The following is a 27,365-nucleotide window of genomic DNA, read 5'->3' as shown; positions in this document are numbered from 1 at the left end:
TAACTCAGCTTTTGTTGAACCCTTGAGGGGGATGGAGTTGAAACTCATTAGTCAAATGCTGAATATGTCCTAATTATTTATGTTTTTCCTACTTACAAGGAAATATCCCCATATTGGCAGGGGTTATATTTAATTTACTTACTATTTCCTTAAATTGAAAATTGTATTGATCCTATTAATATTCACTGCAAGATTGTAATAAGGAATATTCTGGATACTTCACCCAACTTCAGCTTACCTTAATTTGAATGTGTAGCTATTGTACAAAACATGTTACAACAAACATAATTAGAATGACAGAAATTAGAGGGAACTGTCGATTTTGTTGCTACTTTCTTTTTGACCCAAACATATTGTGTTCTAAATTGGTTGCTATACAATGTGGAATGGCATTTTTAAATCTCTCTGTAAATATGCTGCTACTCAATAACATAACTGATGTGTATTTTCCTTCCTTCCTTCCATAATCCCTCGACTGAGTCTATATAGCCGCCCCCCTGCAAGATTTTATTGAGTAGATTTTTCTTGTTTCTATGGTTGGTTGCACTGTTGCAGTATGAATTGCGTTGCCTTCACCTTCAGGGTATCAGGGAATAAACTATTTTTAGACGAATCAAGTGAAAAACACCCATAGGAGAAACAGCTAATGGCGAAAAGGGAATCCACACTTCACTGAGGTCCAAAACCATAAAATAACACGACATCTTTATAGTACATAATAGTCTGAGAAACAATAGAATGAAATAAATAAAAATCCCAATGTCATAATTCATTTTTCATCCTTTATTCACTGGAAATGAAGACAAGCAGTGCCTTTAGCATACAAGAGCAATTATGATGTGGAATTCATGATGTGCTCCAGTGCCTAAAGAGTCTAAATTATTACAGAAAGAAAAACAGTTAATGCAAAGCTCTCTGTGCTTAGCTATCTCCATTCCTGTTCACATATAGATGTTTTTTGGGGGAAGGCTCCCTAGTTCTAAATGTCTGATGTGTGAAGAAGAGGCAGTGGAAGCATTTTACAGCTGCACATCAAAACGATCTTATTAGGAAAGTCAAAAGCTCCTGCTAAGCACTCAACAGGCTTGTGGTTAACCTACCGTGCACAGAAGAGTGCGCAACACATTGATTATGATGTTCTGCCTATTTATGAGTGCTATATTTAGACCGTACAGGAAGACAGGAGCGTGGCAATGTTCCCTCCTCACAGGAAAATGCACCACGTTGTATTGAGGTCTGTCTTCAGAGGGCTTTTAATTGATACTTTATATTCTCAATGTCCTTGAATTCATGTGTTATTGCAAGGGGCCTAAAAAGATTTGATGAGGAGTTTTCCAGTGCAATGTATTCCGTTTTTTTAGAATTTGTAGATGGCAGGCTATGCTGAGCGTGGAAACGCCGTTATTATCAGTGTGATCACTTCCAAATTTGTAAAGTTTAAAGTGATATTTTATTCATAGGACATGAATTACTGCTGCCCGCTTTGCCTCATTTAGCTTGACTTACTATTAAAACAAATTCTACATGCCCACAAAGAAAAGTGAAGATGTATATGGTATAATTAGTCTTCCACAGAAACAGCAGCAGCTCAGTCCAGATTGGTTTGCATTTCATTGAAATATCCTGTCAAAAAATGTAACATAACACTGAAAACCAGTGTCTTGCAATAAAAAGCTTCTTCTGAGTTCAAGGAGGAGTCGGAGAAGAAGAAGCTTTTGTTCAGTGTTCTAGCTTTGGCAGAAGAGAAACGCCAGGAAATAAATGCCACCATTAGCGCTCTTGTTTGTTAACACAGATCTCCGGGGTACAGCTGTTTGCTGATGCGTGCTGCCTGAACATGGCAAATTGCTGTGACAGACCACAAGAGGATGAGCAGGCATCCACAAGAGGCCTATAGCAGAAGCTTGTTATGTAGCTTTACATTCCCCAGTGCTGGTCCTCAGCGCCGTTTACCATTCCCAGTGTTGCACGAATCCTCACAGCAGAAAATTAATAAAGCCTCGGCGTTAGGTGGCTGTTATTCACAATTTCACCAGTGACTTCACAAAGGATTCCTGTGGCATCCGTTTCAATTTGATCTTTTTGTTCTTTCAATCTTATCTCGGTGTTATTATTCTTTAAAGATATATTAAAGGCAGCTGACATTTTTATATTCACATCGCCCTAAACCTTAGCAGCGTGTCTGAGTTTAAGAGAGCAAACACTCAAGCACGGACCAAGAACGCTTTCTCTCACTGTATGGTCTCCAAAAGCACAGATTGTATTGCATCATGTGAAAGTCACTCGAGAACGTCCCATCAATTAGGTCATGAGCAAAACAAAACAAGAGCCGTTTTCATAGCGAAATGGGAAACGTGCCTCAATTGCAATGGCTAATAAACACTAATTGTTAGCTTATATTCACGGACAACGCGGTGGCCTCACGGGATTCATTGTTATACAGCCATCTCGGCCAACTCAAACCCCCATTATGCACTGGTCCTGGATAGCCTCATAATTGTATAGGTGTTTGGATTAATTAGATCCATGCTAATCTTGACTAATAATGTGCTTAATTAAATTACTGACATGAAAACAAGAAGACAAGCTCTCCATGGCACAGAGGGGGGGTCCCTGCCTGGTCTGTATATTCCACTAATAAAGGTCAGGGCTTTACAAACCTATAGTTGACTTTAGTGTGCTTGCAAAACGCTAACAAATATTTGTAAGACATACGGTAAAATGACATAAACCATAGTTGTTTACTCTGCTCTACGATCGGATCTGGGTCATTGTGATATTGGGCTGGCTTCAGAAGAGTCAACAATCTTTACGGATTTAGGCGATAATGAGGTTTGACACTGCATCAGATACAAACCTCTTGTTTTGAGCTATATTGGTAGAGCCTACCAATGTTTCTACTTTCTTTTCTAAGGGGAAATGGATTTAAATAGTATTTTTAGAAAGCAAAACAAATAATAAATGTTAAATAATAATAAATATAGCTTCACATATGCTAACATATAATAGATGTGGAGCATTTTAGGAAAGGAGCTGTCTGTGGACTCGGCTCTAGTGGGTTAATATAATATCTGTCACTTAGTGCTTAAGAGAACAATGGTGGCCACAGAGGTTGCAGATGCTGCTGAACAGGTGAAGGATGTCCTGTATACAGCTCTGGAAAAAATGGAGACCGCTTAACATTGATTTCTGAACTTGGAGTGGTCTCTTAATTTTTTCCGGAGCTGTGTCTGCATATATCTGTGAATCCATTACAACACATGGGCTTCAGGGGAAGAAAAGTCTTCTCTATAAAAGACAGAAAATTGACCACCTCCCAAGTTTCATTAGGTTATTCAGTTGATGTGTTTTAATATGGATTACATTTATTTCAGCACTAGATGGCAGCATCATGCTTGATAATCAGCATCCCACCCTCCATATTAACTCTCCTCTAAGGAATTCATCAAAAGCAAAGCTGTATTTCCATTCTTTATTAAGTTATAAAAACAAGTACAGAACGAAATTCTGCTGCGACCTTAAACAGATGTTTGTCAAATAACACATTGAAATCTGCCAGATGTCAGACAGTGTTTCCGAAGCAGGCCATTGATTTTATAAATCAATACTCCTTGCTGTATTAGTCACTGGTGATGTCTTACTCCATTTACAAACAACATTGATTTTGTTGTGTGGTAAAAGCAGTTAGCAGCACTGAGAAAAATAGTGCGCTTGAAGGCACACTTTACTTGTTTCACATTCAGGCACTAGGACAAGATAAGGCAGACATTATTGCCAAATTGGGTTGCAAATAGCATAAGTTTGCTGTGGCGTTGATAACATAGTAATTGTAAACAACAGCGACAACAATAATAATAACTACATGCCTAATGCATTATTACATTTCTTAGCAAACGCCCTTATCCAGGGCAACTTACAATTGCTACAATATATCACATTATCTTTACATACAAATACCCGATTACACAGCTGGGTTTTTCCTGAATCTAAGTAAAGCACCTTTCTCAAGACTGAACCCACAATCCTCTGCTCCCGAGTCCAGAGTCCTGACCTCTGCTCCACACTGCTGTCCTACTCATGCATAATCACAAAGAGCAAAACTACAGGGCTGATGTATGTATGTATGTACCTTGCCAAGACCAAATGCCCGTGACATTTAACTCCCTGCCTGGAAGCTAACACAGAATATTTCGATCAATGAAAATCTGGAATAGTATTTGAAAAGCGGATATAATGTGACAGTGTGTTTCAGGGTTGAGCTCTGCTGATAGTCAGAGCCTCTCTCCGCACGCTTGGATTCCTGGGGCATTCCTCGGATGCTTTTGTGAGCCCTGCCAGCTCATGTCTCACAGCAGCCCCTTCCAATCACACGGCCAGGAACTATCACCGGCTCTAAACTGATTGGTTTATACAGCTCTGGAAAAAATGAAGAGACCGCTCCAAGTTCAGAAATCAATGTTAAGTGGTCTCTTCATTTTTTCCAGAGCTGTATGTATGAGTGTATCAGTACCTGCGGTTTTTCTGTTCCATTCTATCATTTTAATAACTTAAAAAACTAAAATAAAGTGTCACCTTCAGCAGAAATATGGCTGCTGTAAACACCCCAAAGTAGAGGTGTTTCAGGGTGAAAAATGATCACACCTGCAATTATATCAGAAAGTGTGTTAAGGAGGTGTGTACTATGGAGGTGTGTAGTGGGTCAATCAGGCACAATTTTCAATATTACAGCTGGTGTTTATAATTATAATGCATTAATTCTTAACTAGACATAAATAGCGATTTTATTGTTTTAATAACAGCAGACAAATAAAGGAGACATATCTGCATGTGTTATGAGCCTTTATATCAGGGATTTATTGCAATGCAATTGAATATGTGTAAATAAGGTCTGATTAGTTTAACATCTTTCCAAGGCAACGTTAAAATCCCATCAGGTCTCAAAGTATTTTATTGTTATCTGTTTTGTTTCTTCTAAATTTCTAGGACAGGATCAAACATTTGCTTCTAGACATGACTAACTGTAGTTTCCTAACCAAAGTGTAGATGTAGAGGTTTGGATCAGAATACTGTAGCATTGCAGGGAAATCCCTAAATAATACATTCATTTAGCTACTCGAAGGTTTGTGTAAATAGCAACTGAGGACTAAATGAGAGCAGAATCTGCACTTAAATGCTATATATTTTAAGTTAAAAATACACTTCTGGCAGTATGGGCTATTTTTTTTAAACCACTACTTGATTATCTTTTTGACATTCTCTGTTTTTATCTACTTCTAATATAGTTTATAACTAAAACACCTCCCTCTAGTGGTAGAAACTCAGATCTATTTGCAGCAATTAGATCAAAAACTAAAAACAATTCAAACGAAAAGCAATAAACAATACAAACACGTACTGAGGTAGATTATGAGAAGCAAAATGAATACAATTCTAAACTGGCAAAACTTTGCAATATTATGATTTATTTAATATTATAAATAATATCCCCTCAGACATATCTATTCTATTGATAGCAAATTGTGTCTGATTATCTCTGTATGTAAAAACTATTTACTAGTGAGTCTAACCTTTTCAATAGGCTTCAGGAAAAGAAAAGGAACCCATGCATACAGAGTTTTACATTGAGGCCAGCTTAAGTGATAATTAAATGATTATTTTGTATGTTTCCCATAAAAAAAGCTTTTAATCGTGCTTCAAAGGGTTCAAATTAAATGCTCTGGCTGTTACGTAACACCTGTCCCATGTACAGATCTTATAATCCTGTAAAAGACCTGAGTCAGTTGTTGTTAAATATATGCCAAATCAGATTTTGAAAACTGTCCAACTGAACTTTGAAACAAATCGAAGGAACAATAAAACTGATTGTCCAGGCTGCGGTCGTCTCTTTGCTATAGTCTTTATGTGTGTTTCTTCTCAAAGCACGCTAGCTGTTGGGCAACTCGGCATCAGATGTTTTTCACACCCCTTTTGTTTTTATATGGCTTCCATGCACAAAGTAATACAATTGCTGGATTAATATTTTGTAAATCCCAGAAAGAAAGTCTCAAGCAGCGTGTGCAGAGAGTGATTAGGCATGATCACAGTGCAGTCAAACAACTCTGTGACCTTTTCACGAGCATTGGAGCTATATTATTAAAAGCTTTAATGTAAGTCACTTAAAGACTACAACCCATATGTTGGAGCATCTGGGGTTACATTTTAATACGCAACAATGTGCTGAATTTCCAGTTTCGAAGATGTGTATCTAATCCTCCGAAAAGGCAAAGCTGCAGTAGGAGAAGTCACAGTTGTACATCCAGCTGGGTATGTGAAGCAGTTCCTGAACTTTCCACCCTGTATGAGTCTTGAACACAAAGGCTTGGTGCCAAAGCGAAGGCCTGCACCTGGATGGCAGCCCGGAGACAATTCCCCGGCACAAACAACAGTAAATTATCCTGACGAGGTGGAAAGCAGCATGATTGCAGTGTACTTGCTTCATTTGCTTTAACTCCAGATAATTAAACCTCTACAAACTATATATACATATACAGTTTGTTCTGTTTTATCGTTATTCAGATACAAATCTATAATAATAACTTTAATCTATGTGTATTGTTCTAGGTATGGCCAGATTAGAAAGTTCTAGCGATTCATATTTGGATGATAGCATTGTTTATTGGTTAATAGAAAGTGCTAGACTCTTCTTTAGTTAGTTGAGGGGAGGATCCTCAGGTTAGCTATATAAACCGAGACGCAGCCCAGTGTGTAGAGAGATGGAGGGAGTTTTGGTTGCAGAATTGCTGAAATGATGGGAATGAAGGGAATTTGGAGCTTCAAAAGCATCAGTTGATAGCAGCAAAGTTAATATTTTAGTTATTACTTTCATTTTGGGCTACCAAACTAGGTTTTAGTATAAACTGAATAAACGTTCCTCTTATCTGATTTTTACATAGAGTCCTCTGTTCATTTCTTGTCTCAGTCCAATCCTAGTTGAGTGTGAAGTGTCCACGTAACACTATTTATTTGTATAGGTTTTTTCAGAAACAGCGACACTGGTGTTACCCTCCGATAGAATGAGAAATCACAAACATATTCATCTTTTGCCAGAACAATTCTAGCTGTGAATTAAAGCAAGAAAGCGTGAAATTCTAGCTAAGAAAACTGGAGAAAGCGTGTCAAGAATATTGCAGACGTCGTGGGAAATGGTTGAGCTTCTAATGTAAAAGTGGGGCTTTAAAATACCATGGTTATTTTTTAATGAAATATTTTGGACATGAGGCAACAAATAGGAGGAAGAAAACAACATTCAAAGTGTGCTGGCAAATTCTGTGTGGAGATGAAAACATTTGTTTTATTTTATTTAATTTCAGGCTTGATTTAACTGGTGAAGTAATTCTTTCGGACAAGAGTATTGTGCTACTTTCATACCGAGTCTGCATCAATCTCGTCTGCTGCAGAATATTGCCTCTTAGCAAGTCTCCTTTTTAAGACCACTTTCTTTGAGTCTGACCACAAATACAAGGGCCTGGTTTAAAACTGTATGTAAACAATTTTCTCATGCTTATTTCCCTGTGGACACAAGCATAATTACTTATCATGATGCCTACTTCAGTTCATTAAGGTCTATTTCAAGTCAGTAAATCAGCAGAACCGGTATTTAATACATTTGTGTGACAAGTGATTGTGAATGACAGCTCTCACCACCGAGGCTATGCAGTAGGGCTCGTTCTTGCACTTGCATTTTTATAATCTGTCCATGATTGTAATATTTATTCCAAATCTGCTTTACAGTGGATGGTTATTGTATTTTATATAAATATGTTTACATGTCTAATCATCTTTTATCTTCACACATAATTTATTGTGGCATGTGGTGCTTTAAAGAGATTTACCGAAGGGAAGTAAGCCGTGTGTCAAATTCACATTTTTTATTACTTCTTCTGCTACTGATACAGCTTGTTTCAAATTAATCCATCATCAAACAGTTATTGTAGTGGGAAAGGCTGTAATTCTCTCCTGATAGACATATAGGCGGGGTCTACAACCAGTTCCAGAGCACAATCTGTAAGCAAAGTCCAAGTCCAAACACACTTACCAGGGTCTGCTCCTGCTCGTACTCCTACACTACCAAACGGAGGCCACGAATCAAGAGCCATTACCACAACTACATTTAGGATTATCATCTCCACAAAGGTAAACTGGAATGATTAGATATGAAACGCTTGGCAGAATATCTTGCATTAAGGATTGTACTCCATCACAAATAAATTATATGTGCTGTTTATTATTATAATTTAAAAGTCATGGTGCTAAAGCAAGACAAATCCCAACAACAATGTGTCCGACAAAACCAAGTTCTCAGAGTTCTTAATTAACTCTAACTGGGATGGAATCCATTGTGTGCTTGAGGCTTAGAACCTGCTGATGTAACCCATTGTAATTCATAATAATTAAATAAATAAATGTGATGTTATTTCCTGCACGTTGCTTAACGCTGTGTCATTCCGATATACATTGGAATCAGCTACAGCCCATCATTATCAATCAATCAACCAATCAATCATTTTTTATTTCTATAGCGCCCTTCGCAGGGTATCCGCAGAGCACTTTACAGACTGGTAATCATACAGCAAATGTACAATAAAATAAAATGCATAAATACAATAAAGTAAAATAAAAATAGACCTGTAAACAGTTTACATGATCTAAAATAAAGTAAGTGAACAATTAAATAGATAAACCATTTAGGCACAGAGGAGAGAAAAATAAAAAACTCCTATGGATGGCATGTAGGAGAAAATGAATCTCTGGGGGTCCACGGCTTAGGGTCTAGGCCTAATGGTTGCCACCTCTCCAGGCAGTATAGTTATTACAGCAGCATGGAGATCAGAAAGTTCATTATCAGACAGAAGTAATTCGATTTATTGCATTACTATCAGATTTGTGCCCGATGTCTCAAAGTCCAAAGTCACCTGATGTCTTCTGACCAGCACCTGTTTTGCGGTGTGAAAAAGCACATAGGTAAACATCTGGTTGGATTGCAAATATTTGATTGTTTTCCTCCTTGCTCCCTTTCCCGTAGCCCTCGTCTGTAACCCTACATCTTGACAGCACTTAGCTTTCACCGTCCAGGATGTAGGGAGTCTCTTACTGTACTTGTGTAAATTGTAATTGGAATTTGTAAAATGTATTATTTTGAATTGCTATATTTTAGCTAAGTTGAATTCGTAATGACTTGTACTTCTCTGTATTTTTGCACTTATGTTGTAAGTCGCCCTGGATAAGGGCGTCTGCCAAGAAATAAAAATAATAATAATAATAAAAAAGAAAGAGATTTGCATAGAAAGTTACCAAAGATAGTAAGTACCTAACCGCCACTGAGATATCCTCTCCAATCAGTGGGTCTAATCTGTTCTTTATCATCTACGGTCAGATGTGGATGACAGTGCAATAACACAATCAGTACAAAATACAATAAACATCCCACTACAATGAGGTAACAAGTGCAGACATAATACAGTTAAGTCCTAGGGATGTCATCATATATAAGTACATAGGAGCATGCTGTGGAAAGACACTTAACATGTAGTGTGGAAACAAACTCCCCTTGTTATTCCCTGATGGGTTGGTTTGTCTACTGTGTGTTCATGCTGATGCTCTCCAACGTCTTGCTTCCATATGTGTTGCACAGTTCCCCCAGTTTGAATGGTAGAAAGGTACTTTGTAATATGCCGTGCAAGTCATTTGCGGCATAGTCCAGCAAGTTCAAGAGTCCTTCCAGTTCCGCACTAATCTGGAGCGTTTAAACCCTAATCGGTTGACAGATAGCGTGCTTTCTTTCATGCAAAACAGCATGTCATCTGTTTATGTATTTACAACCTTTACCCATTGAGTACAGGTATATGACAATCAGAAACACACCCAACGCCCTCCTTTTTCTGCAGAGGTTCTCTGCCACACACATGGACTAAGCAGCCAAGGCAGAAAACCAAGGATGTGTAAGAAGAGATCCTGTCTGATTGCAGGGGCCGTGGTCAGTGGATTGGTAGCCATCCTCGGAGGGATCCTAATTCCCATTGGGGACTCCATTATCGAGGGCACAGTAAGAAAGGTATGTTCCTAATTTCTCTTCTGCACCTGAGCTCCTATGTGGAGATGTTCGAGTTCAGAAGTTCATGCTACTGGTTATTACCACAATAGTGTCTGAATTTGTGTGTGTATTTGATTTTGAAATAATTTAGTGCATACACTAATTATACACCAAACTTTCTCTTCTTGAGTACTTGATCTACTTCTGAGAGTCCTCCTCAATGGTACAATAATATTTATTCAATAGTAAGTGCTGGTGTTCATATTGAGAATGACTTTGACCTGGGCTGGTCCTGAAACTGTAAGGATGTGTCCACATTGTCCTGCTATCACAGAACTGGTATGCATATTTATCTTATTGTCTTATTTTTTCTTCAAAGGAAGTTGTTATTGAAAATGGAACCATTGCATACGAGACTTGGGCAGGAACAGTCGGCTCGGTGTACCGGCAGTTTTGGGTGTTTGATGTGCAAAATCCGGAGGAAATAATAAAGAATGGATCAAAGCCCATTGTTGTTGAAAAGGGACCATATACATATAGGTAGAATTATATTGATTATATTTATGTATTGACTAATCTAGTCTATAGCAATAAAATACTGTAATGTAAATGTTGCAATTTAACCAATGATCAGCTGATCAAATCAAATCGCAAAGCACATTTTTTAGTTTTACAATTGCGGTTAATATCTCATCTTCACAAGCACAAGAAAGGTATTTATATATTGGACTGGAAGGGTACATTCATTATTATTTATTTTTTATTTATGGCAACATGCTTTTCTATCACACATCTTTAAAAATCAATCCTGTTTTCCAGTGCATTTGTAACAGTTCACTACAAAACAACAATTTCAGTTCAATCATGCTTTTGTTTTGGCAGGTCCAATGTTCTGCATGAATCCAATGCATCTCATTACTATACAACTACACCTCATATAAGGTGTTTTAAATAACAATTTGCTTTTGGTTCATTGTTAATAAATCCTAGTTTTTCTGTGTCACCAGGACCCGGTACTTGCCAAAAGCAAATATAACAGAAAACAACAATAATACAATCTCCTTCCTCCTGCCAAACGGGGCTATTTTTGAGCCGAGCCTGTCCATAGGATCTGAAGATGACAAAATCATGTCTCTTAATCTCGGCCTTGCAGTAAGTTCCAAATTACGGTATTAAACATAGTTATAATAAAGATTAAATTTGTATTGCTGCCTTGCCACAAACAATTTTTCCGTGTTATCAAATCAGATAGATATTTATTTTTTATTATATAGAAAAAACTAAATGAGAGGCTAGTTGCAACGGTAAATCCAGAGTGAAAGAAGTTAGAATAATCTCACATTGTGCTAAACTAAACATTAAACACTCCCTTTTTCTGACAGCAGATTGCTCAATGTATGAATTTCATGAGTAACTTACTTAAAGGCAAAATCGGATCCTTAGAATGATGTCTGTATTCCCAAACTGAGACACTGATGAACACTTTAAATCATATTTAATTAATCAGTTGCTTTTTATCCATTGTGTGGTATATGAATGATAAATTTAGTATAGGATTCACCCTTTTCCCCAAAAGATATAGGCTATTTGATGTGATGTACAGTTTTACAATAGTTTGTTAAAGAATGATGCATTGTAGAGTGGCACTTGCAGAATTCAAATTTGCATTTGGAGATATTGAAACATTTTGATTTTGTTTTACAGGGTGCTTATTCTCTCATCAAGCCCTCAGAGCATTTTGTTCTGAACATTCTAATTAAAAATACAAACTCTTCACTATTCCAGCACAGGAGTGTAAAAGAGATCCTCTGGGGGTATAAAGATCCCTTGTTGTTGAATTCTACTACAGGTCTTTTTGTACCAGTAAGTATAAACTAATTATTTATCCATTTTAAAACCAATAATCAGATTTCTGTAATTTAAGACAGATTACTGGTTTTGTGTGATTCGTTTATAAATATAATTGTTTTTTGATTGGTGTTTTTACACTGTTCACTTAAGAGTAGTCAAAACTTGGCTGTGTTTTCTTTTTAGTATAATGGCACATTTGATGGATATTATAATGTTTTCACTGGAAAAGATGACATCAGCAAAACAGCAATAATTGACAAATGGAGAGGAGAAAGGTATGTCCGTGCATAAAATCACAAAATATATCACTGTATCGGGGGTCAAATTAAGTCATTAGTATATGAAGATATAAATATGAAGTATATAAATGTGTGGACACAATTTATTAACGGAAATCATAGCTTATCTTCCAAGCACCATATCTACCAACTTTCAAATAAACATTGTGTACAGTAAGACTGATATGGTGACACAGAACCGCTGCTTCCTGGGACCAGTCCTTTGGCAGAGCAGGGCTGTCGCTCATGTGGGGCTGTGTGGTCTGATGTCTAATGACACTGATGGTACACAATGTTTCGCTTTGCCCCAGGCTTTACATTCAGCTTTAAACATTTGTTTTATATTTTAAAGTAACTGAGATCTGATTTGTGCATTGCAGCCATGTGTCCTTCTGGAATAACACCTACTGTAACATGATTAATGGCACAGGTGAGTAAAGCTTTCATGCCTTTAACATCTAAAGACTAAAATGAAAAGACAATCTAAATTGCACTTTACTTTATATTCATATACCTGTGGTACTTCTTTTCTGGGGCATGCATCATACATTAATGTGTTTGGGAGATAAAAAAAGAGCCCAGTGTTCTTCAGACATTCAGGAATTCGACATTTTATCATCGATAATTCAGTTAAATTATTATGAGATCACTGAACATGTCTACCATTAATACAATTCTGCAGATGGAGCCTCGTTCCCACCTTTTCTAGACAAGAAGACGCCATTATACTTCTTTTCGTCTGACATTTGTAGGTAAGGAAGGAAGAAAGACGACAACAATAGAACAACAGAATGTAATAGAATAATTTTGCTGTGTAAATGTCACACTACTTTGTTGTGCTAAATTCATTTCAATTTCTTCATTTCAGCAATAAATACAGTTTTACTCACTTTTGTCAGCTTCAAAAGCATGATGTGGCATTCGTAGTAGTGAATAGTTTTTCAAATTATTTGTTTGTATAGAAAAGTGTGAAATGGGTTGTTATTCTCTAGTGGAATAAATAAATAATAAACTCTGATTCAAACCGTCCTCTCAACCCACGCACATCCAGGTCGGTGTCAGCCGAGTATGAAGGCACCAAAGACTTGAAGGGGATAACGGTCTATCGCTTTATGCTTCCATCCAAAACCTTTGCGTCGCCTACGGTCAACGCGGACAACAGATGCTACTGCAGCAACGACTCCCCCGTCGACAAGAACTGCACGTTGGCCGGTGTCCTTAATGTCAGTCCATGCAGAGACGGTGAGTCTGTAAAGCAGGGAACTAGTTCAACAATGCAACCAAGGTAATAGGGCTCACCATTTAAAATACGGTTTGGTCCTTAGGCACTCAAAGCCAAGTGTGATTCCCCAAGACATTAATATTCCTTGTTATTATTTTTCCCTGCTAGGTATGCCAGTTTTTATCTCCCTTCCACATTTCCTGTACGGTAGTAAGTCCCTTAGCGAAGCAATAGATGGAATCAGCCCAGATGAGGATCATCATTCGACCTTTCTTGATGTGGAGCCGGTGAGTATCATAATACAACATTTCGACCCTCTACAGAAGTTTAGGGTTTAGGAACAATAAGAAATCTAGAAGTTTCCAAGGATCAAATCTGTGAATTTCTCAACATTATGGTTTAAAAGGCTTCTGAAATGACTAGTGCTGAGCCATTGCTTTTCACTAAAAGAAGCCAATCAAAACAAATCTCCATTTGATACTTTTGCAGGGATAATTGACCACTGATGACCTTTGTTTGTATGTGGATTAATGTATTTTGTGGGGACCGCTTAGCATGCTGGTATGAATGTATTGTTTATGTACAAGGCTGACATTACAAAACATCAAAAAACACATTAGTCATTTTGGATATAGTTCAGGGAAGATAGCCTTCCAACAGGCATCAGATTGCTACAGACAGCTTTGGTGGCTCAGAGGAACAGTGGCTATCCTACACATCTGTCAACAGAACAAACAGGAGCAAAATGCCACCGAAAATAGCATGTGCGGTCATCCTAGTAGTCATGTGTTGTGTGTGTGTTAAAATGTGAAGAACTGAAATGCAAAACCTGAGACAGAATGGTGTGCTTTGTATTTTCCTTTGACACACCTGTTATATTTCGTATATGGCAGCATCGTAGTCAGTAACAGACGAGTTCAGATAAGCAGCAGTCATGTCACTGTCAAATGTGCATCATCCTAAATTGCAGAAACATGCACCAGCATTTCCAACCTCCTTATTAGAGACGGAGAGAAAAGTCTGGTCTTAATCCGCAATTAGGATGGTGATTTAAGCACGGTTATAAACTCTATGTGTTTTACGGCCTGACATGAATTTTAAATAATATCCCGATGATGTTGTTTCATGTCTGGTTTGTTTTTCAGATCACCGGCTTTTCCATGAGGTTTGCCAAAAGACTGCAAGTCAATTTAGCATATGGACCTTCAAAGACTATTGAGTACGTTGTGAAACATTTCTTTGACCGACATTCTTTCTCCTTGACATTGTGCTTCTGCTTTCTTTTAAAGACCCTTAGTCATTGTGGATTTCCTAAAATGTAATAAATGGACAATCTAATCCCTCAGGACGGGCGCTAATGCCTCAATGTTTCAGATTGTCAATGGGTTTAAGAATCTCAGAGGGAATAACTTCCTGAAAGCAGTTTTAGCTACTTTTGGTACAATAGTTTGATACTGTGGCAGACACCACCTACCAACACAGAGAAACACACAGCTATAAAAGGAATTATTATCTGACAGATCATAAAGGTAAAAAACATATCCCTTAACTAAATATTGTCTTTCTTTCTAGTGTGCTGAAAAACATCAAAGAGCATATTGTGTTCCCCGTGGTCTGGCTTAACGAGGTGAGAGTCCATGCGTGGGCGATTCAATTAAAACAAGATAAAAATAATTGGATCAGTTATAAACTCCTGTTTCAGTAGCGGACAACAAGGAAAGCTCACAGTTTGGGGTTTTCAGAATTTATGGACAGGCATGCCTCTCAAGACATGCATAAAACAAGAGCTTATTCGCCACATCTGTGCAAATTACAACCCACTTCTCTGTGCACAATAACAGACAGCAGCTCTCGACGATGCCTCGGCCGAGGAATTCAAGGCATCTTTGACGTCTCGGGTGGAGATGCTGGAAAACGTGCAGATGAGTTTAATTGGCATTGGATGTGTGCTCTTCCTGGGTTTCGCAATTTCACTGTGCGTGCTTAGCAGATCAGGTGAGAAAATGTTCTTATACAAAGTAAGTATGTAAGAACAATAAAATGAAGCTATTGAACCATTTTGTGTAATGGATCCACAAAATAATCCAATATCATAGACAGGAAAAGCATCTCTAAATTCAGAGTCATGTCAATCAAATACTGACAATTTAAGTTATGGTGAGTATTAATTATTGATACTGGTTTGGGTTTGGAGTGTGCCTGCAAAGTTTTTTCCTTTTTCTAACTGAAGCTTGAAATAATTCATTTTCAAAGCCAGACACATTCCTGCCTTCACATGCTGCAGAAGTTTAATTAAGGACCCACATATGTTATGTTTAATTCCTTGCAGTTTTCCCCATAAGTTATATTTCTTAATGCGAAAATGTTTCACAGCTGTGTGGAACAATATGACTTTAAATACAGACATTTGGGTAGGCGGGGAAGCATGTGATAAACTGTTGATCACCTACAGCAGGCATTGCACACATTAACCGGACGCCCATGTAACTCAGCACAGCGTCCTCTGATGCCAACCTGGATGTCGGTAGCTGTGTAACCCTGTGCCACAAAAACTTTGGCAAGCAGACGTTCATTTTCTTGTGGAGGAATGAAACGGGATACCCAGCCCTTCATTCACAGAGTCGGTCAGGCAGTTGGTCTATTAATAGGTTCGCACTTTAGGGCCCTAATTACGACATCCTTGCACAATTTTCCAATACTATTCCATCTTCATTTGAGGCCGTCCCCCAGTAAGGGCAAGTATTGATGATCAGTCTTAATTTTCCAAACAGGCTCCCATAAGTTGCAGGCAATTACAGTAACATATGGTACAGAGTTTCACCACCATCAATAACTTGGGGCATCAAATGTGGTTGGTATTGTTCCAGCAGGTTTTTAAAGGGCAGATTTGTTTCTATACACAAATACATTGTGTTTTTTTACTCCTTTTTACTGCAAAATATGATGTGCTCTGCATTGCATACATTCCAGATCAGTTTTATTCACATATTCTGCGATATGAATAGTGTTGGATAAATTACTGCTTCAATTTAGCTGGTCCTACATGTCATATTAAGTTTAAAACCTCTAGATGGCAGCAAATATACTTTCCCAAAATATTTTTCTCTTACCTGCAGTATTAAAATGTTTCTGTCTCTCCATTTCAGCTGGGCTCAAATATGATTAATATGATTGCCTATTGCATTACATAAATTATTTAAAATTGATTTTACAGGAAAATGTGAACATAGTTTACATAGTTTCTATAATTTGTTCCCTCTTAAAAGACAAACATTGAAGGGACCTATTTATCATATTTGTGTTGATGATTTAACACAGTTCATGCTAAATACGTGTATTAGAAATATTTAGTTCTCCTGATACAACACATGATCGGAGAGACTGTACGCAAAAATCAAACCGCAGCTGCTGCCAGGAGAAAGTGCAGTTACATCAGCAGTTTGTCTCTCGGATACATCCCCCTGGACGTATTAAAAGTAAATGCAAGCACACAAGCAGTGCAGAAACAAAACAGTTTCTGAAACGTGGCGATGGCGTGTATTTTAATGGATGAGTCTGGCAGTGAAACAATATTCTGAAAGGCATTCTGGGTAAATAAGAGGTCTATCTGAAGGCTAGAAAATACACAGCAGAGGGAAATAGTATGGAAACCAACGATCATATGTATGTTAAGTTCTTGGATGGATAAATGTCGTTCAGTGATTACAACATATCTCAAATGTTTCTTCTTTCTTTTTTCTCTTTCTTTAGATGGTTTTAAGGCATGAAGCTTTTGAACTGAAGGACATAATCCAGGAACAATCCACTACAGATATCTGCAATCACAACAGGCAGAAAAACAATAAAGTACAGTGCCAAGAAAGAAGAACTTTTAAGAATGATCTGAAAGATGATTATTGTGATGTTCACAGTGACTTCACATACAGTGTTGTACCTCGAAACTGATCACAGAGAGTTGGTGAAACTATGAGAAAGAATCATATTCTGGAACTGTGGTTAAAATATCAGCCAAGACCTACTTGACAGTTGCTCTGCAAAGATTAAATCCCTCTCAACGAATAAAACTCAGAAAGAATGCTGCCACATCTGATTTCGCCATTAGTGTCTTTTCATGAAGGAAAACGTTGTTGAACAGATAACATTTCCAGACCCTCTCCTGTCTTTATGGGCCATCAAACACTGTCACTGAAACTCTTCTTTCGCTTCACATTCTCCCATTCTTTCATGCTGCTACTCAACAGCACATAAAAGACAGGCTCGGTTTTAAGTATAAATTCAAGATTTGTACGTTCCCATCTTTGGACCATAACGGTCAATATTGGGGAAATCCACTCACTGATTTATTCGTACATGTAGCTGATTTAATTGCTTACAAACCACTGAGTTGCAAATGTTGAAGTGTATTAAAACCACACACACAAAAAAATGCAGTTGACGTACCCATGACACACATGACACACTATTAGTGAAAGTGCAAGAACAGGAAATGCTCAAAGCCTTAAGCCATACATCAGCAAATTAGTTAATGGATGCAGTGGAGACAGAAATACCCTGGTGATTAATATCTTAATTAAGGGCTAATACCATTAAAGTAGATTCCTGCTTATTATCATTGATGCAAGAAGAAGCAGTCCTATGGAAGACATTTTGGAAACTGTTAGGAAAAAATCCTTTACATGTGGTTATTGTGTTCTTTGCAACAATGAACATTAAAGCAGAGAGAGATGATCACACATTACAATACTGGGGACCGATTGATGAATTAATGAATGAATGAATCTGCACTTAGCATAGGAATAACACTCAAAGTCCGAATGCACTTCCTCTCAGTTCTGATGGGAGCTCACACGTATGGCAGGTAAGGTTAAGGTTAGGATCATGGTCAGGGGCAGGGTTATAGACTAGGGTTTGGGTTAGGGCTTCAAGATGTGACCTATATCAGAGCTGAGGTGAAGGGCATGAGATATGCACGTGTTATGCATTTGGTATTCATACATTTATTCATCAAGAACTGTGCTTTTAATTGTCAAGTCTTCCCTGGAAGTTATTGCCGACTTTCATTGCAATCTAGCTGCAAAAATCTCTTCCTGAGCTTTTAAGGTGTTTCTTGTGTCATCTATAACTCAGAAAAGACCAGAAATAAGAACATCTAAACCCAAGAACTACATAGCCACAGACTCTTGTATAAACTTCATGAGCAACCTCAATACTTTCTTCTGTTGCAATAGACATTTCCATTCTGTGCTTTGAAATAAAACTTTCTCCCTAATGTAAACAGATTATTTGGAAAAAAACACACACAAATATTTCTGTGGTTTGATGTGGCAGGAAAGTCTTTTCCATGTTTTTTTACAAAAGCAGAATTTAAAGCAGTCTTCTTTCCAAAAGGTTTTCTTTTCATTTTTGGAGATCTACAAATTGCTCAGCAATGCACGAGGTACTTTGATATGTATTACTACACATTTAAAATGTGTGGTCATGAGTGGATCTCAGAAAGGCAGGTTAATATAGGAGAAAGCTAGCTTTCATGACAAACTTGTCATTTTATCTGTAATACAAATAATGAATAGATGAGCCTATAGATTAATTTCGTAACAGCATGTTATGCTATGCCTGTCTGTTTCGCCATCTCATCTGAGATCACTTCACTTACGTGCTTAAACATACTGTTGTACTGGATTCAGTTTGAGATCTTGATGCCAGAGAGGAAGATAATGCTGGACACATTATATTAACAATGGCCTAAACAGACACAGACACCATATGAACTCAAACTGTACATCAGTTAAATACTTGCACTGAAGGAAAGATCTTTTATTACAAGGTAGAGAAAATGTACTGTGTTCACCAATGGAGAGGATGAGTAATGACATTGCTGCACTGCTTAATTACATATATATAGCATTTTTCAGCAAACGATTCATCTGTGTGAGGATCAGGGTTTTCCGGTGGTGGCATGTATAAATAGATGAGGGTGTTGAGTCAGTGTTCGCCGGCCTCTCCCTTGTTAAACGATTCTTTTTATTTAGTCTTTCCAGTTATCATTTGCCGAGCATACTTGACCCAGGCTAAATGCTGGTGCTGACAGTCAGATTCCTGTACAAGATGAATGGGAGTCATGTGGCCGTGCTTTTAATGAGCGAGGGGCTGGAGCCTGAGTTATAAAACTGCTGCGAGCGGAGTGTGTCTCTCAGCGCAGGGAGGGCGCTTGGAGTCTCGCCTGAAAGAGAGTTTGCCACTGGTCTCCCTCGTGTAACATCACTCATAACTCCACCTCCGCCTTCATCCTTCATAGACTGAGATTGTAGTCTTTTGTTTCTCTACTACTTCACTAGCAGTAAAATAGATTTAAAATGTTTTGAGAAGGGCAGATTTGCATTTGAGTCAGATAAATACATTAGCCACAGGGTGTTGTTAAGTATTTATTGATTGATTTAATCAGGAAACTGCTATTTTACATTTTTTAAATTAAAATACCGTTTTTGAATTCACTTCAGCTGAAAAGAACTACGAAAAGGACACAAACAAACAAAAATGACATTCACTGTGAAGGCAGTTTCATCACGATAGCAAGTTCGTAGCTTAAATATGAATCTCATGTCTGAATTGCAAAGGTGCCCGTCTTGAAAACAATACAATAAACAAGCAACAAAATTAAACTTTACAAATTAAAAAGGGCAGTGTATGCCAACATTCAAAATACAACTCCCCTGCAATTTGCAGATCCAAGTCTAGGCTGATTCAAAAATAATGCACTAAATTATATACACTATTTATTTTCACAACTTGTACAAAAGGTTTTAAATAGCACATCCTACGAACAGCACATATATTACTACTAATATTATTTGGATAATACAAATCGCAAACAGGAAATAAAACACAAATCACAATTGTACCTCTGATTTCAGAAAAAAAACAGACAGGGCCCGCCAGACAATATAAAACTGTATACAAAAATGAAAGGTGATAAAAATGAAATAAAATTGAAAGCAGCATTTTAATACCCCCCATACACACACACACACACACACACACACACACACACACACACATGCACGCACACACACAATCACATACTCTCAATAAACAACAATGGTATCCTGATTAATGTCTCAATATTTTGCCTTGATTCTCTGCAATTTCAAATAAACTGCAAACTGAAATTTTGTTCCAAACGACACTACGATTTTAAACGCCCTTTCGGGAGCTTTCTCTGAGTCCTAATAAGACTTTTCTGGATGGAGTGTAACTCTGTGTTTAGATTTGGCTTGAACTCTCTTGGCTGAGGGAGCGATGGCCTGGCTAACCAGGGAGACGGTGTTTGGGCAGAATAAACGCTTAGTACGTTTTGCTTGAGCCCCATACTTATCTGTGCGGTGGGCAGGATTAAGGTTTGACCTCTCTCCCGAAACGCCAATAAATAATACCTTGAGCGTGAATATCTCTTCAAACCCACTTTTGTGAAAAAACCCTGAAATTATAAGATTCAAGTCCATGTGGTTAATATTCCTAAAAATGCCGTTACATAATGAATGTTTTTTGTTTTTATATGAACTTCAATTATGTTTAATTATGGTTAAGGTTATTTAGGAGACAATATGGCTATCCAGATAATGACTGGCTGTCAAGAGGTTTTATAAAAATAGTATTAATACCAATGGGAATAACTATATCACTCAACATACAAACTGGAATTAAAATAATACATACATACATACAAAGGAAATATTTAAAAATATACACACAAGAGAATGGTATGCAGAAGCAAAGAATACCACCAAGTTGTTACGTACAAGTTCATATATACCTTTTGATCTGATACACATGCTGGACAGCTGGACATTACAGATTTAGTCATTTAATACATGTTGCTTTGTTCAGTTCTTTTGTAGATATACAGTATGTCGAGTCTGAACTAGACAGGTATGGCACCTTGTCTTACATTAGTGTTTATGTTGTGTAGTATCTGATGCCCTGCATTTGTGTTCAATATTTAATGTGAATTAAATAATGTTTAAATGAAAGTTATACTCTGTAAAGAATTCAATAATGTGGGTTAAAAATAAAATAGAATAAAAAAAGCCCTGCAGTTTAAGGGGCACACGTCCAATCTCCATTATTTACCTACAAGAGCCGTGGAAAGGAACAAGCATGCTGAATATGTGCCAAACATTTCAGGATCCGTATTAAAGGATCAGTAATTAATGTGTCTATAGAAATAAGAAATAAATTACAAATTATAAAATGGTATACCAGTCTATTTTAATAAAGCATGCCAGTAAGACACTGTAAAATTCTAATACCTACGCCAAAACAAAACATTTTCCACTGAAGCACAAGTATGAAGAATATGTTTATTTGTCATTATAAACAAACTGTTACTCCTTTGCCTCTACTTGTGTTCTGAAAATCTCTTGTTCCTGGTCTCACAGGAGAAAACCCCTGACAGAGCCGTGTTTAACTGAGCCACAAGTATTTTAATAGTGTCTGTCTACCACAACCCAAGTTCGGTATCCTCATTTGCAGCACACCACTGTGATTCCCTTCGTCAGAATTAAACTCCGCTCTACGTTGCATTCCCTTCAATCGAATGTGTGTGCTGTCGGGTATCGCCCCAAGTGGACATCTGTAAAGACTTCCGAAGGAAACTAAACTCTATGTGACATTAAAAGTTGTACATTTGGACTTTTCTCACACAGTCACCTGGTCAAGGTACCTCATGCACGTAAGACTGGAAAAGTACAAGTTGCTTTCAAATCCTTTTCTTCGGCTGTTGTCGTCATGTTGTTTTTCTGAACCCCTGCAGACTGGCTGCTCCGCGGGCCCGTCTCTGTGATGAGCCCGGTCTACGACTCGGGGAGGTGATTCCTCCGGTTTCTGCTCTTCCTTCGGTCCATGAGGGGCTTCAGTTTGGCCAGGTCCCCCCTCAGCGTTTCCATTCTCTCCCGCTGCCTGTTCTCCTTGCAGTACTGGTTAATGGTTTGCATTTCAGCGTGGCTAAACATCCCGATAAAGTCCTTGGAATGGAGTTGATAGCCACTCAGAGAACTGGCCCAAGACCAGGGGTGCTTTTTGTCCGTCACGGAGGACACCAGCTCAGTGCTGATCACCTTCAGCTTTATTTTGGCCACAGTTTGTTTGAAGCTGTTCTCGGTGGCTAGGCAGTAGTACAGGCCTTGGTCGGAGTCCCGTACGTATCTCAGCAGCAGCCCGTGCTCTGTCAATAAGACTCTGTCGTTTAACTTGACCTGGGAACCCAACAACAGGGATGATATTAGAAACTGAAATCTTATTTAGTTATCATGACTCAGGCCCTGTGTCACGATTAGAATAAATGGTAGATACATTTTTACAGAAAGTCAATCTGATAGAAGGCAACTTACGATGCTTCAATTTAATATGACGATATAGTGACAAATAATGTGCTGCTTGAAAACAACCTTCTTCATATTATTACCTTTGTAATATGTTACAGCATTGATCTCATGAATATTCAATATTATATGTAAATGAGATCATTGCTGTTTTTTTATGGTATTTCTTGTTGACAAATAATGTGTTCCTACTACAACATTAAGACAGTTCAACAACTGATGTACACATTATAATAAATAATATAGAATAAGACATATTGGTAATAAAGGAATACCTGTCTCTTTAAATACATGTGTCAATGTGCCTTAATAAAAACACAAATTGAGATGCTTAAGGGAATTGTGAGATTATTAATCATTAAATGGTTAAATTAAGAAGACTATATGGCCACCTTGCCTGGGGGACAAATGAAGTTCAGCTTTAGAAAGCAGGTCTTAATTACCCCCAACATGCCTTAGATGTGATTTTCCGTATTACATCATGCTTTAAAATCAGTTAATTTGTAACTGGGGGGCCATATCCATATTAAAGTCAAAGCAGATCCATTGACAAGAATTATTGTTAAAAACAAAGACCTTCGTCTGATGTGTGTAAATGATACATTGCCAAGATTTCATTTTGGCAGTGAAATACAAAACTCAACGAGCCAAAGTGCTGACATTCTCTATCATTGTGGAATATCTAAAAATATATGGTTAATATATGGTGTATTGCTGATTAGGTCATTCTCAAAGTAGACAGTTCAAAACCAAGCGAAGACCCTCAAGCCCTTGTGCAAGATGTGCTGAAACCACAGCCTCTCTTTGACAAACTATTTCCTGGTATAAACATATTTGTTCAAAGCAGAGCAAGTTTCCCAGATATGATTGTGTTTTTGCCAAGTCATTAATCAGTTATTAAAGACCTGACTCGTTCAAAGTGATGGCTGAGGTTTTAATGCGATGAAATGCCAGAAAATGTATCCTTAATCTGGATGCTGGTTGATTCTTGGACAAACCCACCTCTTTCCTCCTGTCGTTTTCCCTCTGAATTAGCCATTTCACAGATGCTTGCGGAGACTTCGGCAAACACTCCAGAAACGTGGTGTTGTTCTTCACCGCATATTGCACCATCTCGGCCGCATTTCTGTACACTAAAACAGAAGTGCATTTAAAGTCTTTGCGGTCCAATAAAAAAGAAATAAGAAAATCTCCTTAACATTTTAATTGAAGACAAATGTCCCTTTTGTATCTGAATAAAGTTGAAATTAGTACAATAACACATCTCGGAGGAGGGAAGTGAGTCGAGGATTTTTCCTAGTCAGGGCTGTACCTGTCTGAATCTACTGGCATTTTATAGTTTAATTAATTGTCAAATCAGGATCAACTGTCATAACAGTGCAACATAACTCGTTATTCTACCATTAATAAAATAAATAAATACATACATAAATACAGTGGCTAAAGGGAGAATTCACCCCCTTGGACTATCACACTTTGTTTGTGTTACAGCGTGAAGTTTTCATTGCATTTAAATTGATTTTGTTTTCCTTTGATTTAAACAACCTACTCAACACTTTGAAGAGGCAAAGTCATTTGTATTCTGAAACAACAGTTTATGGCCTGTACTGATTCTGGGTGATGCCGTATCCACTTCTTAATGATCGACTTGACTGCTCCAAGGGATATTCAGTGGCTTTGAAATCTTTTTACACCGCTCCCCATCTTCTGATCAACTTTATCCCGGAGTCGTTTTGAAAGCTCCTTGGTGGTATATCTTTGCTTTGCATGCACTACCCAACTGTGCTGCAGGTGCATTTAATCTGAAATCATGTGACCCGCTTTTATTGCACACAGATGGGCTCTGATGGACTGAATTCTGAAGGCAATTGGTTGCACCTGAGCTTATTTAGGCGTGGCATAGCAGAGGGGGTTAACAGTTTCTATAGACACTGTAAACACATACATGCAGTACTTACCTTTCAGATTGAATCCCCTGCACTGTGTCAAGGGGTTTCCATGTATTATATCCTGCCTTCGGCTTCTCCTGTATTAAGAGACACATTTCAGTTTTGTTCAATTCAGGGACACTTCAAAAACTCTTCTGAAAAATCCATCAATGAGGCTTTTTTCCCACAAATAAGTTTAACAGAGTGGAGTGAGAGGTAATTGAAGTTAGGAGATATTTTCCAATGCCTAAATAGGCCACGTGGTGTATTAATATTCCCGTTGTTAATATCAGAAGGTACGGAAATATTTGATTTTCCAAACCAGTTTTACTTCAGTGTTTTTCAAGTCTCTGCCCTGAATGAAAAGCAGACTGTGTCAATAAGGAAGTGGAAGGGCTTTATCTTGGACAACTGCAGATGTGTATTTAACATTACATGGTGTTATTCTCCAGAAAGGTACAGCGCAAAGCCAAAACCTTCGGAGTCTTTAGAGGACTCGGTTTAAAGAGAAGCTTTAGTTTTAATTCTTCAACAGCATTTCGAAGTCATTCTGAAGGTTCATTGCGTCGTTGTCTGACGTACCTCTTCCCGGTGGGATAGAACCTGGAGCAGGTCATGCCGTCCCAGGCGCAGTAGGGGTCTCTGGCCAAGCAGCAGTCAGCACAGGCCGAGCCGTAGGCCTGGCAGCGGTGCAGGGAGATCTGCGTCAGCCCGAACTCGGAGCTCACATACAGCTGTTGCTGGAACACACAGACACACAGGGCAAGGCGTTACTACACATCATAGATCTGAACCACTGACACAGGCACGGCTTCAAGCACCTAATCCCCCCCAAGACGAGTGAAACACACTAAACGGCTCGTCTCCTGAGGTTCAGGGTTCGGACGCTCTTCCAAGGAGTGACGTCACAATAATAGACTCATATATAACACATGCACAAACATATCTGACCAGTTATTCATTTAAGTGATACCAATTTGTCTTGTTTTATTGTGTGACATTCCAGCGACTCTCCACCCATTATTAAATTGATTGATCTTCTGGGCTTACAATCAATTGTTAAGTATTCTGGTAATGTGTGCTATTAGATCACTATATTTAATGATGAATGTACGAACTGGAGATGAATGAGATCAATTAAGAATCAGAACGAGGATATTAAGAGCAATTCGACAGAATCAAATGGCATGTAAAAGAGTTTGAGAGATGGCCAAGCTGGAATGGGAAGAGAATTAAACCCTGACACTGCTATAATTCAGATCACAATGAGGATGTTCATTTACAGGGTTGCGCGTAATAACATTATATTTACTAATCCACATGATCACCACTACTAGTATTAGTACACTTGGGCCAAGTATGAAATGTGATTCTCTTGACTGTTGTTAAGAAAGGATATCGCAGAAAATGTCATGACATTAAATCATGACTCATCATGTATAATATTGCACAACTTGTGTTTCAATCTAAATCAGACATTTCCCTGGTATTTAAAGGGGGAAGGAGGGAAGTACTGTATCTTCTGCACCATTCCTTTCGTGTTATTTTTTTTAGAGATTGCATATCACTGTTGCTAAGTGTTGTTCTTCATAACTCTCTGTTTTGTTTTCTCCTACAAGTGCCATTTCCCATGCTAGCAAATCTGCATCAATGGGAAACACGGAAGGACACATCAATATGAAAACTTTGGACAGAGTTGAAAAGGAGCCTCTTCCAGATCTCTAAAAACTAAACATTGCGATGTTTAATCTCACCCCACACAGTTCATGTTTTGTATTTTACTACAAACGTTTTCTCAAGCCAAAGTTGTCCCGAAAACACTTCTGCTTGTGAAAATCAACATCCTAAGGTTGTTCTTTTCGCTTTTTCTTTTTTTTTAACTATGTGAGATCATGACTTCTCCCGTTTTATAGTTCCTGGAAATCAGCTTGTGTTTGCCGAAGCCAAATTAATTAATAAGCAACCAGCGAGAAATTAAATTCTGTGATTTTCATTTGATTCGACACCACTGTTAAGTGGTTTCTGTTAGAACTTCTTTTGACTCTCATCTCTCTGTCTGCACATTTGAGTTCATGACATCCATTAAAATGAGCACAAGGCTGATGATATTCACTAACTGTGTCTAACTAACTCCCTGCTTGTGCCACGTCTTTATCCTGCTGTGATTTCATACAGCTGAAGGCTTTTTCTTTCACATCAATCAAAATCAGTTCAACGTGAGAGCTAATATTTTTGTTTACCTTTTTGGATGAAATTTTCATTGTGGTCACAGGAACATGATTCTGAAACAAATGTAAATTAAAATGAATACGCAATGCACTGCATCAAATCAATGGAAAATAAATATTTGCTTTCATCACGGACAGGTGCAAGTGCTATGTGTGCAAGTGTGTAATGAAGTGAGTTTTGTTTTCACAGGGGAAATTGATACTCTTAAGTAGACATCTGTGGAAAACAGGAAAGGAAACAGAAAGGAAACAGAAGCAGAAAAACTGAAAAAGCCACTTAAATATCAGTGTCTGATCATGATATAATATTGTGACAGTTTATTTATATTAATAAAACATTTTCCAACTCCTGTCATTAAAGATTTCAGAGGACCTAACGAGGTCACCTAATTGCCTGTATTTCGGTTACCAC

The 27,365-nt window shown here is 37.9% G+C and overlaps 2 protein-coding genes across 2 annotated transcripts in view; one reads left to right on the top strand and one right to left on the bottom strand.

Annotated features, from left to right (window-relative positions):
* The first annotated feature begins 8,093 nt into the window (after positions 1-8,093).
* cd36 (CD36 molecule (CD36 blood group)) lies at positions 8,094-17,505 on the top strand. Its single transcript, XM_066724468.1, has 14 exons — positions 8,094-8,172; positions 9,924-10,090; positions 10,449-10,609; positions 11,077-11,221; positions 11,774-11,932; positions 12,104-12,195; positions 12,579-12,628; positions 12,881-12,950; positions 13,250-13,440; positions 13,589-13,707; positions 14,566-14,639; positions 14,993-15,047; positions 15,262-15,415; positions 17,171-17,505. The coding sequence occupies exons 2-14, from the start codon at positions 9,974-9,976 to the stop codon at positions 17,185-17,187; spliced, it is 1,404 nt and encodes a 467-aa protein (XP_066580565.1). The 5' UTR covers positions 8,094-8,172; positions 9,924-9,973; the 3' UTR covers positions 17,188-17,505.
* Positions 17,506-19,829: 2,324 nt separating this feature from the next.
* The window catches only part of sema3c (sema domain, immunoglobulin domain (Ig), short basic domain, secreted, (semaphorin) 3C), a 40,119-nt gene continuing 32,583 nt past the window's right edge, over positions 19,830-27,365 (bottom strand). The window contains exons 14-18 of the mRNA XM_066723808.1: positions 26,966-27,007; positions 25,308-25,465; positions 24,756-24,823; positions 23,800-23,930; positions 19,830-22,671 (exon numbers count right to left, since the gene is read on the bottom strand). Of these exons, the coding sequence (XP_066579905.1) occupies positions 22,270-22,671; positions 23,800-23,930; positions 24,756-24,823; positions 25,308-25,465; positions 26,966-27,007 (801 nt within the window). The 3' untranslated portion in view covers positions 19,830-22,269. The remainder of the gene's footprint in view (positions 22,672-23,799; positions 23,931-24,755; positions 24,824-25,307; positions 25,466-26,965; positions 27,008-27,365) is intronic.

This window comes from Amia ocellicauda, chromosome 15 (genome assembly GCF_036373705.1).
Source record: "Amia ocellicauda isolate fAmiCal2 chromosome 15, fAmiCal2.hap1, whole genome shotgun sequence".
NCBI lineage: Eukaryota > Metazoa > Chordata > Actinopteri > Amiiformes > Amiidae > Amia > Amia ocellicauda.
The sequence above is the reverse complement of the archived record's forward strand: the minus strand, read 5'-3'. Positions and strand labels throughout refer to the sequence as shown.